General features: G+C 44.5%; 1 protein-coding gene across 3 annotated transcripts in view; it reads left to right on the top strand.

The window, feature by feature from the left end:
- The window catches only part of Syt14 (synaptotagmin 14), a 135101-nt gene extending 123572 nt beyond the window's left edge, over positions 1-11529 (top strand). For 2 of the 3 annotated variants that reach the window (XM_051148162.1, XM_051148160.1), the window contains 3 exons: positions 5788-5977; positions 9571-9627; positions 10856-11529. In XM_051148162.1, coding sequence (XP_051004119.1) covers positions 5788-5977; positions 9571-9627; positions 10856-11169 — 561 coding nt within the window. In that variant the 3' untranslated portion in view covers positions 11170-11529. The remainder of the gene's footprint in view (positions 1-5787; positions 5978-9570; positions 9628-10855) is intronic. The other variant, XM_051148161.1, reaches the window with a different exon arrangement.
- The last annotated feature ends 1727 nt before the right edge of the window (positions 11530-13256 follow it).

Here is a 13256-nt window from a genome sequence, read left to right as displayed (position 1 = left end):
ACTTTCTCTAGGGTGGGATGCACATGAACTCTGGGATTTAAGTGATGCTCTGTTACAGCAGGGCTGACTCTGATAGAATGTGACCACCAAAGGGTCCCAACACTTCCTGCTGGGCTCAGCAGGAAGAATTTTCACAGCACTAGCATGGCCAGAGAGGTGTTTGTCCCCGTCAAGAGCGTTCCTGGTGAGTGTGGCCGGACTGACAGGCAGCTACAGGGTCACATTTTGTTCTAACAGACTGCTGGTGTAATAGCTGAGTATCACAAGCTCAACAGGTGTGCTCAAGCATGTTTCTGACACCATTTTCAGCAGTGAGAACATAGCCTGATTGAAAACTAAAATTGTATTTTCTTCTCCAACTGTCAGGAAAACAAACCAAACGATGTGAGGTTTTATCCATTATTTAGGAATGTAAAATACATATTCCTTATGGCTCCTACTCTGTGATTTAGATGTATATTTGAAAATGACATTTTATCTTCCGGAAGGCTAGACCAATTAGCTCAGATTTGTGTTCATTCTTTTTTATTACCTACTTAGCCAAGAGTAGATTTTTTTTCTGCCTCACACAGGCATGTTTTTTTTTATTTTAATTTTAATTTTATTAATTTATTCAGATTACAACTAAATTGTTATCCTATCACTTGTATCCTCCTATTCCTCCCTCCCTCCCGTTTTCACCCTATTCCCCTCCACTAGGTCTATGACCAAGGGGGACCTCCTCCCCCACTATATGGTCATAGGCTATCAAGTCTCATCTTGGTAGCCTGCTTATTCTTTCTTTGAGTGACACCAGGCCTCCCCACCAAGGGGAAGTGGTCACATATGGATCACCAGAGTTCATGCGAGAGTCAGTCTCCACTTTCCACATAACTGTGGAGAATGTCCTGTCCGTTGGGTAGATCAGAGTAGGGGTTTGATGTTTACTGTTGTATTGTCCTTGGTTAGTGCAATAGTTTGATCAGACCCCCCTGGTCCCTGATCTGCCCATCACGATGTTCTTGCTAAGAGTAGATTTAAATTTGAAGATTTATCTAAAACAAAAAAAAATTATAAAGTTGAAAAATTAAGTGTGTGTGTGTTTGCGCGCACACGCGCGCGCATGTATACAGCTGTGTATGTGTGCGTGTATACAACTATGTGTGGCCATGCTGCAGTGCACGTTTGGTCATCAGTGGACAACTATCATAAGTCATTTCCTCCTGCTACCTTCTAGGATGCATGACTCAAACTCAGGTCACTGAATTCCCACCAAGGAGCCCCTGTCTACTGAGCCATCTCTCTGGCACTAAAAATTCTTTAATAATTATGTCGTTATATGAAGTAGCTTTCCTCTTTTCCTTCTCTCTCCATCTCTTTTCAACTCCCTCCCTTCCTGTCTTCTTTTCTTTCATCTTCTCACTCATTCATTATTTCTCTATTTCTGTTCTTCTAACTCATGGGATTTCTTTGGGAATCTTCAAATAAAACTCTGAATGTTTATTTTACGGTTGTGTATGTAGGTTTATCTTTTTCCTTACATCAAGTAATTTTTCTAAAGCCTTTTTGCTTATGAAAGTCCAGTACACTTTGAAAAAGGTAAAAAACAGAAATGATGCCATTTTTTCACAAGTATATACAGGTAAAATATGAACAAAGCCATTGTTGGGAATGCCCATCACACCTCTCTAGAGTTAACCACAGTTTACGTGTTTATAATCACTTCCTGGCTTTTCTTCGCTGCCTCACCACCTGGCACGCTCTGGAGCACTGTCCAGTTGGCTGGTTGTCCTCCAAGTTGCATGGTTGGGTGTGAAATGATGTCTGTTCTGCCACTTGGGTCTGAGGTAAGGAGTGCCTCCTTGGCATTACTCTTTTCTGTCTCTTATTGGCACATTATACATCTCCAGTGGAGGTGTGTGTGTGTGTGTGTGTGTGTGTGAGAGAGAGAGAGAGAGAGAGAGAGAGAGAGAGAGATTGCAAAGCCATGGGGTATGTATCTTTGACATATTTAAAGTAGTATCTGCTTACCCTGCCAGCAGAGGAAGAGCATAGCCCCCTTCTCTGTGTCCACACCACACTAGGTATTCCTTAGTCCATCGGTTTATTGTTTGAACCTCCATTCCCCTGGTTGCTGGTGAAGCCAAGAAAATGTTGAGATTTGTGTTGGAGTTACACTTAATCTATAGATGGTGCAGGGAGAATGCTGCACGGCAGCCCTCTGACACGCTCACCTGGCACAGCACGCGTCACTGTCTCCGCAATGCTCCTGTTTCTTTAGATACCTCGCAGTTCAGCACGTGTTCATTCTAGATGTTTTATGTTCTGTGCTGTGGTAAATGCTTTTGCCTGTTTTCTTTTGTCTGAGACAAGATCTCACAGTGTAGCCGTGGTTAGCACAGAACTCACTGTGTAGGCCAAGCTTCCTGTGCAGTGCTGGGATGCAGGATGAGTCGCCATGCCCAGGTCTGTAAATGCTCCTTTTTTTATAGAAGTTTCATTTTCAGGTGTGTTGCTGATATATTTGCAATGTGAATATTTTCAATTTTTACGTTTTGTGCAAGTGCAGTTTTTCTGTGAATTTGTTCAAATTTCCTTTGTATATGATTATATATTGGACAAGTTTAGCCATTCCTCTTCTAAATTATGATGGCTTTAATTTACTTTATTGTTGCTTGTTAAGGCTAGGACCTTCACTGGCTGTGATTTTTACCACAGTGGTGACAGAAAGTAGGAATGGTTGACAGTTTAAAAGGGGAAGCAAGTTATAAAAGTTTTTGAGACAGGGTCTCGTGTGTGCCAGGATGGCCTGGAGCTCACTGTTTAAACAAAGGTGGCCTTGACCTTTTCTCAGCTTCATGCCTCTACCTCTTGAATGCCGAGACTACAGGTGTGTGCCCCCACTCCCAGTTCACGTGTGTGCCCCCAAACTCAGTTCACGTGTGTGCCCCCACTCTCAGTTCACGTGTGTGCCCACACTCTCAGTTCATGTGTGTGCCCCCACACTCAGTTCACGTGTGTGCCCGCACTCTCAGTTCACATGTGTGCCCCCACATTCAGTTCACGTGTGTGCCCCCACACTCAGTTCACGTGTGTGCCCCCACATTCAGTTCACGTGTGTGCCCCCACATTCAGTTCACGTGTGTGCCCCCACTCTCAGTTCATGTGTGTGCCCGCACTCTCAATTCACCTGTGTGCCCCACACTCAATTCACGTGTGTGCCCCCACACTCAGTTCGTGTGTGTGCCCCACTCTCAGTTCACGTGTGTGCCCACACTCTCAGTTCATGTGTGTGCCCACACTCTCAGTTCACGTGTGTGCCCCCACACTCAGTTCACGTGTGTGCCCACACTCTCAGTTCACGTGTGTGCCCCCCACTCTCAGTTCACGTGTGTGCCCCCCACTCTCAGTTCACGTGTGTGCCCCCACACTCAGTTCACGTGTGTGCCCCCACACTCAGTTCACGTGTGTGCCCCCACATTCAGTTCACGTGTGTGCCCCCCACTCTGAGTTCATGTGTGTGCCCCCACATTCAGTTCACGTGTGTGCCCCACACTCAGTTCACGTGTGTGCCCCCACACTCAGTTCGCGTGTGTGCCCCTCTCTCAGTTCGCGTGTGTGCCCCCATTCAGTTCACGTGTGTGCCCCCACTCAGTTCGCGTGTGTGCCCCGCTCTCAGTTCACGTGTGTGCCCCCACTCAGTTCACGTGTGTGCCCCTACACTCAGTTCACGTGTGTGCCCCCACACTCAGTTCGCGTGTGTGCCCCCACACTCAGTTTGCATGTGTGCCCCTCTCTCAGTTCGCATGTGTGCCCCACTCTCAGTTCACGTGTGTGCCCCCACTCAGTTCACGTGTGTGCCCACACTCTCAGTTCACGTGTGTGCCCGCACTCTCAGTTCACATGTGTGCCCGCACTCTCAGTGTATGTACTGCAGGGGAATGGACACAGTGCCCTGTGTGTGCTAAAGCTCCATCCTGCCCCCTCCTTGCAAATATTTTTCAGAAGTGTGGTGTTGTGTGTTGATGGATTTGGTTTGCTAAGTTTATTTATGAATTTTAAATCTAGATTCACAAATGAGTGAATCCTGAGATCTTGTACTTTGTGTGTCTTTTCCTAAGCCCCAACTCTAATCTAAAGGTCTGTTACATTGTTAGCACGGTGGCTCTCAGGACTATTTCCTCTTTATTGTCTGAGAATGTTTGAGGAAGAGGATTATCACCTGTTCTAACTCGCAGGGAAGCTGTGGAGCCAAAATGTCTTGTTTAGTGTCTTTATTTTTTAAGTTTTTAATTACAAGTCCAATCTTAAGTAAGATGGTTGGGATACTCTGTTTCCTCTCGTGTGTCTTCTGTCAGCTGCCGTCCAAGAGCGTGTTCATTTCATCCATAGTTCAGATCTGTTGGGAGATGTTAGTGCTGCCTCTTAGGTGTTTGCGATCTGTGGAATGTGCAATGTGCTCACTGTCTCTTGGTTTCTTATTGGACTTTCCAGAAATTGATCCATTTTTGTTAGTCTTTTCAATCTTAATTTATTATCTTATTCTCATTACTATTTAGTTTCTCAAGAATTACGTAGAAGTGTATTCAGATATATTGTAGGTCTTCTGTTTCTCTCTAGTTTGTGCTTTTCCTTGCTTGAACCTGGTTGTCACTTGCCTCACTACTGTAGGGGTGGGGTGTTGCTCTGTGTCTGTAGTTTGACCTCACTGGCTGTGATGTGTCAGTTTCCCCCATCCCCCACTGCTGGTCTACCCAGTCACTGCTGTGTCACTGGCGAGTGTCTGTTTGTCCTTAAAGTTGTGGGGGTCTCTGCTTTCTGTGTCTTAATCCACAGTATAAAGTGAATACAAATTTGGACTTTTTCTGTTTTCTTAGAAACTGAATGCTTCATCATTAAGTGCACCTCCTCACCTCTGATGGTGGCCTTGTCTTCAAGGGAGCTGGCACATACAGCCACCTCAGTTTTCTTTGGTTATTGTATGCATAATAAACTTCCCTCTTTTGTTTTTCTGCCTCTCTGTTTTAGATATTGCCATAAAAAATGGCAGGTAGTCTTGTTTATGTTCCAATCCTTGTCTTTAAGAGTATAGCTGAGATGATTAATGTAAATAAATCTAAGTTCACACCGTGTTCTGAGCTTGATAATTCTTCAGAAAACACCTCGTTACCATGAGTGAGCTGATGAGTTTGTCTGACTGCTGAGATGTCTCTGTGGGAGAGATGAGTTCAACTCCTGGGACCCACGTGTTGAAAGGAGAGACCAGCCCTCCTAGCTGTCCTTTAACTTTCACATACACATTGGCCATATGCATTTGTGTGTATGTGCGCGCGCGCGCGCGCGCGCGCACACACTCACACACACACACACACACACACACACACACACACACACGATCAATCAATAGATGAGTTTTAAAACAAGTGTCTCTGATGTCTGCAAATGTGCAGGAATATGGACGTTGCTTCATCTATTAGTTAACTGAAATGCCTACAGCCTGCTGTTAACTGAGTGTTAGGAGTGTGGTGTGCACCTCCACCTACGTCTTCCTCGTAATGTGATGCCAGTGCCACAGCATTACCATTTTCTTTCTTTTGTTTGTTGCAGTCATTGGTGGTAATAGTACTCGAGACAGGGCCTCATCTGTAGCTCTGTCTGGCCTGCGACTTACTGCGTAGACCTAAGAAGTCCACCTGCCTCTGCCTCCTGAGTGCTGGAAGTGAAGCTGTGCCCCACCACAGCCAACCAACAATGCGTTTTATAATCTGTTTTGTAAAATGCTACAACGATTTCACATTTGCTTTCCAGGGCTGTGACTCCCAGGTGAGCGTGTCAGAGGCATCCTGTGGTGAAAGCACATCCTCCTGCCAGTCTCTTGAACATGGCTCTGTTCCAGAAATCCTCATTGGGCTCCTTTACAATGCCACCACTGGAAGACTATCAGCAGAAGTGATCAAAGGCAGCCACTTCAAAAACCTGGCAGCAAACAGACCACCCAGTGAGTGAAAAAGAATTATTTTTATCCTAGTGTTTTCTGCACTTAGGGAACTTGCATCATTTTAGTCTTAACCAATCACAGTGAAATGCTGAATCATCAACCAATCTGTTTCATGTTTTCTATATCCAGTCATTTGGGAAGTATAAAATATGAAAATCAAAATATTAATTGTATGGTAACAGGAATTTTAATTTTTCATGGTGTCTACAGAATAAGTTATCCCTGTCATAGCTACTGTCTTTTAATGCCAGAAGAAGGCCCAGGGTTTTTTTTTTAAAGTAACTACTATTCACAGTATTAACAGAAAAGTGTATAGCTTTTGTTAGCTGAGGAGTGATGTTGTGTTTAATTCTCTGAACTATGTAACTACTCTGTATTCCCTTCTTTTATCCTCAACACCTCATGAGGACAGTATCTCCTCGCATTTTCTTCTCCTTTGAAAGTAGCAGTTAAGGATGTAACTGAGTAGCACATGTACAGTCCCTGGGTTTCAGCACCAGCACCACAACAAAGAAAAACATGACCCCCGCACAGAAAACAAAAAACAGAAAAGGATCCACCACCTCACACAGTCAGCAAGCCCTTTCCTTCTCGGGACAAACAAAATCAGGACAGTGCTTGCCCTCGGTGACCTGGAGCAGGAGGGACAGGGGAGGGGAGGCGAGGGCACTTGTCTCTTTCTGCTCTCCCCGGCCCTGTCTGTGTGGTGAAGATGACAGTAAGTTTGGGGGAAGCAGAGAAACTGCCCCTACCCTACTCCAGAACTTCTGGTGTCTGTGAGCCAGCTCTAAACGGAGAGCCGAGCAAATCCTCGCTATTCCTACCAATTAAATTTGTTCATGCCCTTGACTAAAGCTGTGAAAGGAAATTGTAAGTGATTAATAGCTTAAATGTGTTTGCAGATTTTCCATAGACTTCCTTACTCAGGTGCCTAGATGAGGGGAGCTTCTTCTGTCATTTGTGCTAACTTTGTTCTTACATGCCTTGAAAAGTCATGTAACATAAAAGCGTGTGAATATAAAAGGTTAGGAATGCTGGGAAGCTTGTCATATGTACAGAAAGCATCTGTCCCTAAACTGAGGCATCTGAGAGGCAAGGCTAGAGAGACAGCTGAGCAGTTAGGAGCCCCGTGTGTTCTCCAGAGAGCCCAGGTTCAGGTCCCAGACCCTAAAGGTAGTTCACAACCTTCTAGAACTCTAGTTCCAGGGATCCCAATGCCTTTTTATGGCCTCTGTGTACACTAGATGTACAGACATACATGTAGGCAAAATACCCATACACAGAAAATAATGAGGGTTTTTTAAAAGATTTATTTATTTATTATGTATACAGTGCTCTGGCTGAGTGTACACCTGCAGGCCAGAAGAGGGGATCAGATCACATTATAGATGGTTATGAGTCACCATGTGGTTACTGGGAATTGAACTCAGGACCTCTGGAGGAGTAGTCAGTGCCCTTAACCTCTGAGCCATCTCTCCAGCCCAATGAGGTGTTTTTTAATGTAAAAAGAAAAAGTATAATGTCCATAGACAAACAGCCTGACGCCATGAATCTGTTTCTTAATAGGTAAAGCTAAGGTCATGTCTCTTTCAGGGTAAATGTAAGAATCAGATCTGATAAAATTGCATAAACGGACAATTAGTACCATCTGCTTTCCCATTTCACAGAGAAAACTGACCTGTGTGAATAAGATTCCGAGAATAACAGGCTGGAGGGTCTGACTTGGTGGTCCCCATCCTCACACACTCACTGTGCACTGAGGGCTGGAGGGTCTGACTTGGTGGTCCCCATCCTCATCCTCACACACTCACTGTGCACTGGGGGCTGGAGGGTCTGACTTGGTGGTCCCCATCCTCATCCTCACACACTCACTGTGCACTGGGGGCTGGAGGGTCTGACTTGGTGGTCCCCATCCTCATCCTCACACACTCACTGTGCACTGGGGGCTGGAGGCTCTGACTTGGTGGTCCCCATCCTCATCCTCACACACACTGTGCACTGGGGGCTGGAGGGTCTGACTTGGTGGTCCCCATCCTCATCCTCACACACTCACTGTGCACTGGGGGCTGGAGGGTCTGACTTGGTGGTCCCCATCCTCACACACTCACTGTGCACTGAGGGCTGGAGGGTCTGACTTGGTGGTCCCCATCCTCACACACTCACTGTGCACTGAGGGCTGGAGGGTCTGACTTGGTGGTCCCCATCTTCATCCTCACACACTCACTGTGCACTGGGGGCTGGAGGGTCTGACTTGGTGGTCCCCATCCTCACACACTCACTGTGCACTGGGGGCTGGAGGGTCTGACTTGGTGGTCCCCATCTTCATCCTCACACACTCACTGTGCACTGGGGGCTGGAGGGTCTGACTTGGTGGTCCCCATCCTCACACACTCACTGTGCACTGAGGGCTGGAGGGTCTGACTTGGTGGTCCCCATCCTCACACACTCACTGTGCACTGAGGGCTGGAGGATCTGACTTGGTGGTCCTCGTCCATATACACTGACTCTCTGTGCAAGGCTGGAGAGAAGCTGAGTAAGATTTGCAGTTGGAGACAGGTGACCTCATGAGGGCATTACAACCAGAGATGTTGCTCCTTGGCCATAAGACACAGATGCAAAGACAGTGTCACACTGCACCAGGAAGCAGAGCCTCGGGTCACACTGGGTATGAGCTGTCGGCTTTTTCCTCCTGCTGTAGCTGGTGCTTCAGTGACTTCTGACAAATACTTAATGGAGTGTGCCAGAAGTTAGCCGCACGGAATGAACCTGTGATAGGGAATAGAGAACAAGGTGTGCGGGTGAAAAGGAGCAAAGGGGCTGGTGGCACCTACCACATGCAGTCTGTCCTTTGTGTCCCACAGCAGTTCTCATTGCTTTAGAATTAGATCTTCACCACAGGCTGATTAGTAGTGTTAGGTAGGAAGTCACTAGTGAGTGGAAAAGCCAACGTTTAAATAAGATACAAAGGTAAAGCAGTCATAAAAGACGTGTGAGATTCTTGCAAAGTAAAAGTCAAGGCAGTTGTATCAGCAGGTCTTAACCTGTACAGTTATAGCCCTTCACTGATACTTAGGTGTGAACTAAGCTGTGAACTGTTGTAACCCAAATAACCTCAAATTCCCCACAAGAAACAGACGCAATATGCAAGAGCAAGTATTCTGATAGTTGCATTGATTTTGCATAACTGAATTTTTTTATTATATTGGAAGTAATCAGACTATTTGAAATACTAAACATTGCATGGGTAAAATTTAAATGTAGCACAATAAAAGTGATCCTATAATGATTGTAGTCAATCTTTTATAGCCTGATAATTTGCATGATTTTATATGTTCAATATGCTTTAGACCAAGAAGATACCATTATAAATATGTCCCACTCTTAAAACAATGTAATTTATTTTTTTCATTCCATGAAATTTATAAAACAACCCTTTGTTCAACCCTGCTATCTGAATTAAGATGCTAAAGTTTTGTGTTTTTCCACTCAAGTGCACAGTGTTTCCTCTTTGATTCTGACCTTTGACCCTCTTTCACCCAACGATTGACATCTGGTCATTATTTCTTTTACTGCTTTCCACCCCCTGTTGTCAGATGGACTGTTCTGTTGTCTAAAACACTTGATAGGTGGACAGGTTTATATAATCCGAGGTGAGTTCCTGTAGAGGCTAATTGGATGTTGTCTTTTCATGCAAAAACGAAATGCCCTAAAACTTGCCAGCAGTGAGACTGTCCACCATGTTGGTTTCCAAAACAATGCACATTTTTATCTGTGGTATTTTAAAGAAAACTAACGTAGACCTTATCTCTGATTATGGATGATGGTACTCAGAATGTCAACAAATGAGCAAAGCTTTTAAAATACGTCATTTTTTATTTTTTGTATTTTGATTTATAATAGAAATAGATATCTCATGAGATCATTGCAATTATCTTTGAAATTAATTGAAATTTTGATATGAAGTACACATGATGGATCAACATGCTGAGATCATTTGCATGAGTCTAACAAACTGAAAAGTCTTTTAAAGAGAGAATTTATCTCCCATTTTTAAAAAAAGCCTTGAAGTGTTACATTTCACTTTGTACACTAAATATCATATCAGTGGTTTGTAATGAAAATAATTAAAATATCATTCTTAAAATTTTACATTAAATTATGCCTGAAGGAAACCCAATAGTATTTAACTACCCCTACTGTCCCCCAGAAAAGCACATTAGATGCACTCTTGCATGAAACCAGAAGAAAGTTCTACTTGGTTTGCTGAGCACTGACCCATCAAGGCATTTGGCTTCATCTGGGCCCTTAAATGTTTTCAATATATAGTTTGAAACCACATCCATGCAGAGATTTTTTTGACATTTCATCTTAAGCTGTTTCAGTGTCACCTTTGCATTCTTGTCTCCCTCCTTCCCTCTTCACCATCTGCCTTCATTCTATTTGTTTGTTTATTCCTACTCTGAAAACACAGTGGAATGCTGTAGTGTTGTGGCTAATTGAGCTTGCTAAGTGTCTATTAATGCTATGGTGTCCTGCTTAGTGGAGTGAAATAGGGTGGTGATGGGCAGGGGAGGTTGGGGAGGCCAGGGTTGGGGAGGGGACAGAAGGATTATGAGGTATACCTTTAAATTCCATTCCTAGAAATAGTGAGGCTAAGCCATCACTACTTCTCAAATATTTTCAGCCTACTTAGCGTTCTCTGTGCGTGTCACGTATTTGGTAAACATCTACATCAAAACTGAGTCAGTTGAGTTTCCAACAAGCATGGTATACACCATATCCTTATAAAGTGTAACTACCTCATCTTGGCATTTATCATGAGAAAACTGTCAGCTTGTTTGAAATGATATTTGTGGTGTGTTGGTTTTCTTCCTTCAGATACATATGTTAAGTTAACACTGCTGAATTCCATGGGCCAAGAGATGTCCAAATGCAAGACATCCACCCGCAGAGGGCAGCCAAATCCCATCTACAAGGAAACTTTTGTTTTCCAAGTGGCCTTGTTTCAGCTTTCCGACGTGACTCTGATACTGTCTGTGTATAACAAACGCAGCATGAAAAGAAAGGAGATGATAGGCTGGATTTCCTTAGGTCTGAACAGCTCTGGGGAGGAGGAGCTCAGACACTGGACTGCAATGAAGGAGTCCAAGGGACAGCAAGTGTGCAGGTGGCATGCCCTGCTGGAGTCCTGAGGGAGGCGGCTCTTAGCCCAGCACTGCCGTTGTGTCCTGGTCAACATCCGAGGAGCCGCGCCCAGGAGAGTCCTCTTCAGCACCCCACCACGATGCTGCACGTTAACGGAAAGATCATCCAGTGCCGAGCTGAGGGAAACAAGAAACGTGTGTCCTTAGTGTCAGTAGCCCTCCAGAAAGTGGATAACATACTTTTGATTTGGACTTGATTTTATTTAGTGAAAGAGCTAGGAATGTTGTGGAGATTGTGACTTTAAAACCAGAATTTCCATTGCAGCACTATGTGTTATTATCACCCACATGCTACCCACAGACATTTTGATGGTGTCTGTGGGCGGATCTCAGTGATCAATCATGTCTCAAGGTTCACTCACACTAGTGGTAGTTTCATGTCAGATGTGTTTTCTCTGTGCCTCAGCCTTTCTCTGTAGTACTAAACCCAAGTGCAACATTCCTTCAAGGAAAGTTTGAGGTTGGTTTATTTCAAGTTTATTTCTCTACTTTCGTCTTCTTTTTTTCTGACCCAAAGAGACCATTCCCCTCTGGTCCCTTGTAAACTTTTCTGACTGCACTGCAGAGCTTCATAACTTCATGTTCAAGCCCTTTGTGCACTGTGTAGGAAATGGCAGAGCAGGCTTTCATTTGGGATTGCTTTCAGCGGCCAGTCTTCACAGCTGTGGGTGTGGCCGACACCGTAGACTGCTGTTGAAAGTGGAAGGCAGCTGGAAAGGCAACTCTAGTTAAGGGGAATTTTGACTGTCTGTTCCACATGTCTAGTCTCCATCAGCAGTGAAACAGGTAGCATTCTAGACAGACGCTCCCGAGGTCCTCACTCACTCACCCCCATTTCTGTGTGGTTCTCAGCTTTATTATAGTCAAGATCTTCTGAGACCCTTGTGCCCCAGTGATTTGTGCTGTGTTTTGTGACGTCTTCAGCGTGATGTCACTCTGTGCCTTTCATGCAAGTTGACCTTGCTTGCACAGCTGGGAAGCCGTGTTTGCAAATTTGGCCTTCAGCACTCGTAGGTGTGAGGCTCTGTGGCGGTGCCATGGCCTTGCCCCACTCTGCAGCATGTGAGGCCATGTGCTGTGCCAGCCTCCACACTGCGAGCACTTTTCCTGTCTCGTTTTCATATTTAAGAACTGCAGGTCAACTGGAAATAGTACAAGCTATTTTCTTTTTAATTTTTTTTCCTACCTAATGTAAAATCTTATGCATAGACTTTATTAGAATATGTTTTGTATACAGGAGAATATTTTCTTTTGCTCTTTCTCATGTCTAGTTAAACTAGACCAAGTGTACTATTCACCACTTAGTGAAAGGCTGCGTCATGGCTCCAACCCCAGCTGAGCACTCTGGACTGTTACTGTGACCTAGAACTCAGTACCACACTAGCAGAGCCATGCAGTGATTTACCAAAATGTGGCAGTACTGAAAGGCCTTAAAAAAACAAAAGACCATGAGCTTCTACATTTTTTAGCTTAAAAAAGGGCAACTCTATGCTTTCAAACACAGCCTTTTAAGGAAAAGAAAATGCAAATAGGATGCATGGAGTTAGCTTTTAAAATAGAGGTTTCAGAGCCCAGCATGGTGGCTCATCCCTGTAATCCTAGCACTTGGGAGCCTCAGGTAGGAGAATTGCTGTGAGTTTGAGGCTAGCCTGGGCTACATAGTTCCAGGCCATTCTGGGCTACAGAGTGAGAACTGTCCCCCCCCCCAAAATGTTACAAAGTTACATTAAAAAGAAAGCATCCTTCTATCCTTCCATTAATGATCTTCCCAGGATTGCTTCTTTTTTTTACAAGGTGAGTTGGATTAGAAATTAAAACATAAATGAGAAGCAAATAGTTGTTTTTGTTTAGTGTTATTGAAGAACAGAATGAGGCAAATGTGAAGAAGAAGGTAGATCACACTGAAAACTGGGCGCAGGCTTGTGATGCTGCAGTGAGCTCTTGCTGGCTTTGAGACAACTGCCTGCATGGCTGACAACTGCTGTCTTCCTAATAAAGTCTCTGGTCTTCTTTGTAACAAAGCTCAGCTGGACATTGTAAGACCAGCTTGGTGCTCCCACTGTGTTGAGAGGAAA

Source organism: Acomys russatus, chromosome 6 (genome assembly GCF_903995435.1).
Source record: "Acomys russatus chromosome 6, mAcoRus1.1, whole genome shotgun sequence".
NCBI classification, from domain to species: domain Eukaryota; kingdom Metazoa; phylum Chordata; class Mammalia; order Rodentia; family Muridae; genus Acomys; species Acomys russatus.
The sequence above is the reverse complement of the archived record's forward strand: the minus strand, read 5'-3'. Positions and strand labels throughout refer to the sequence as shown.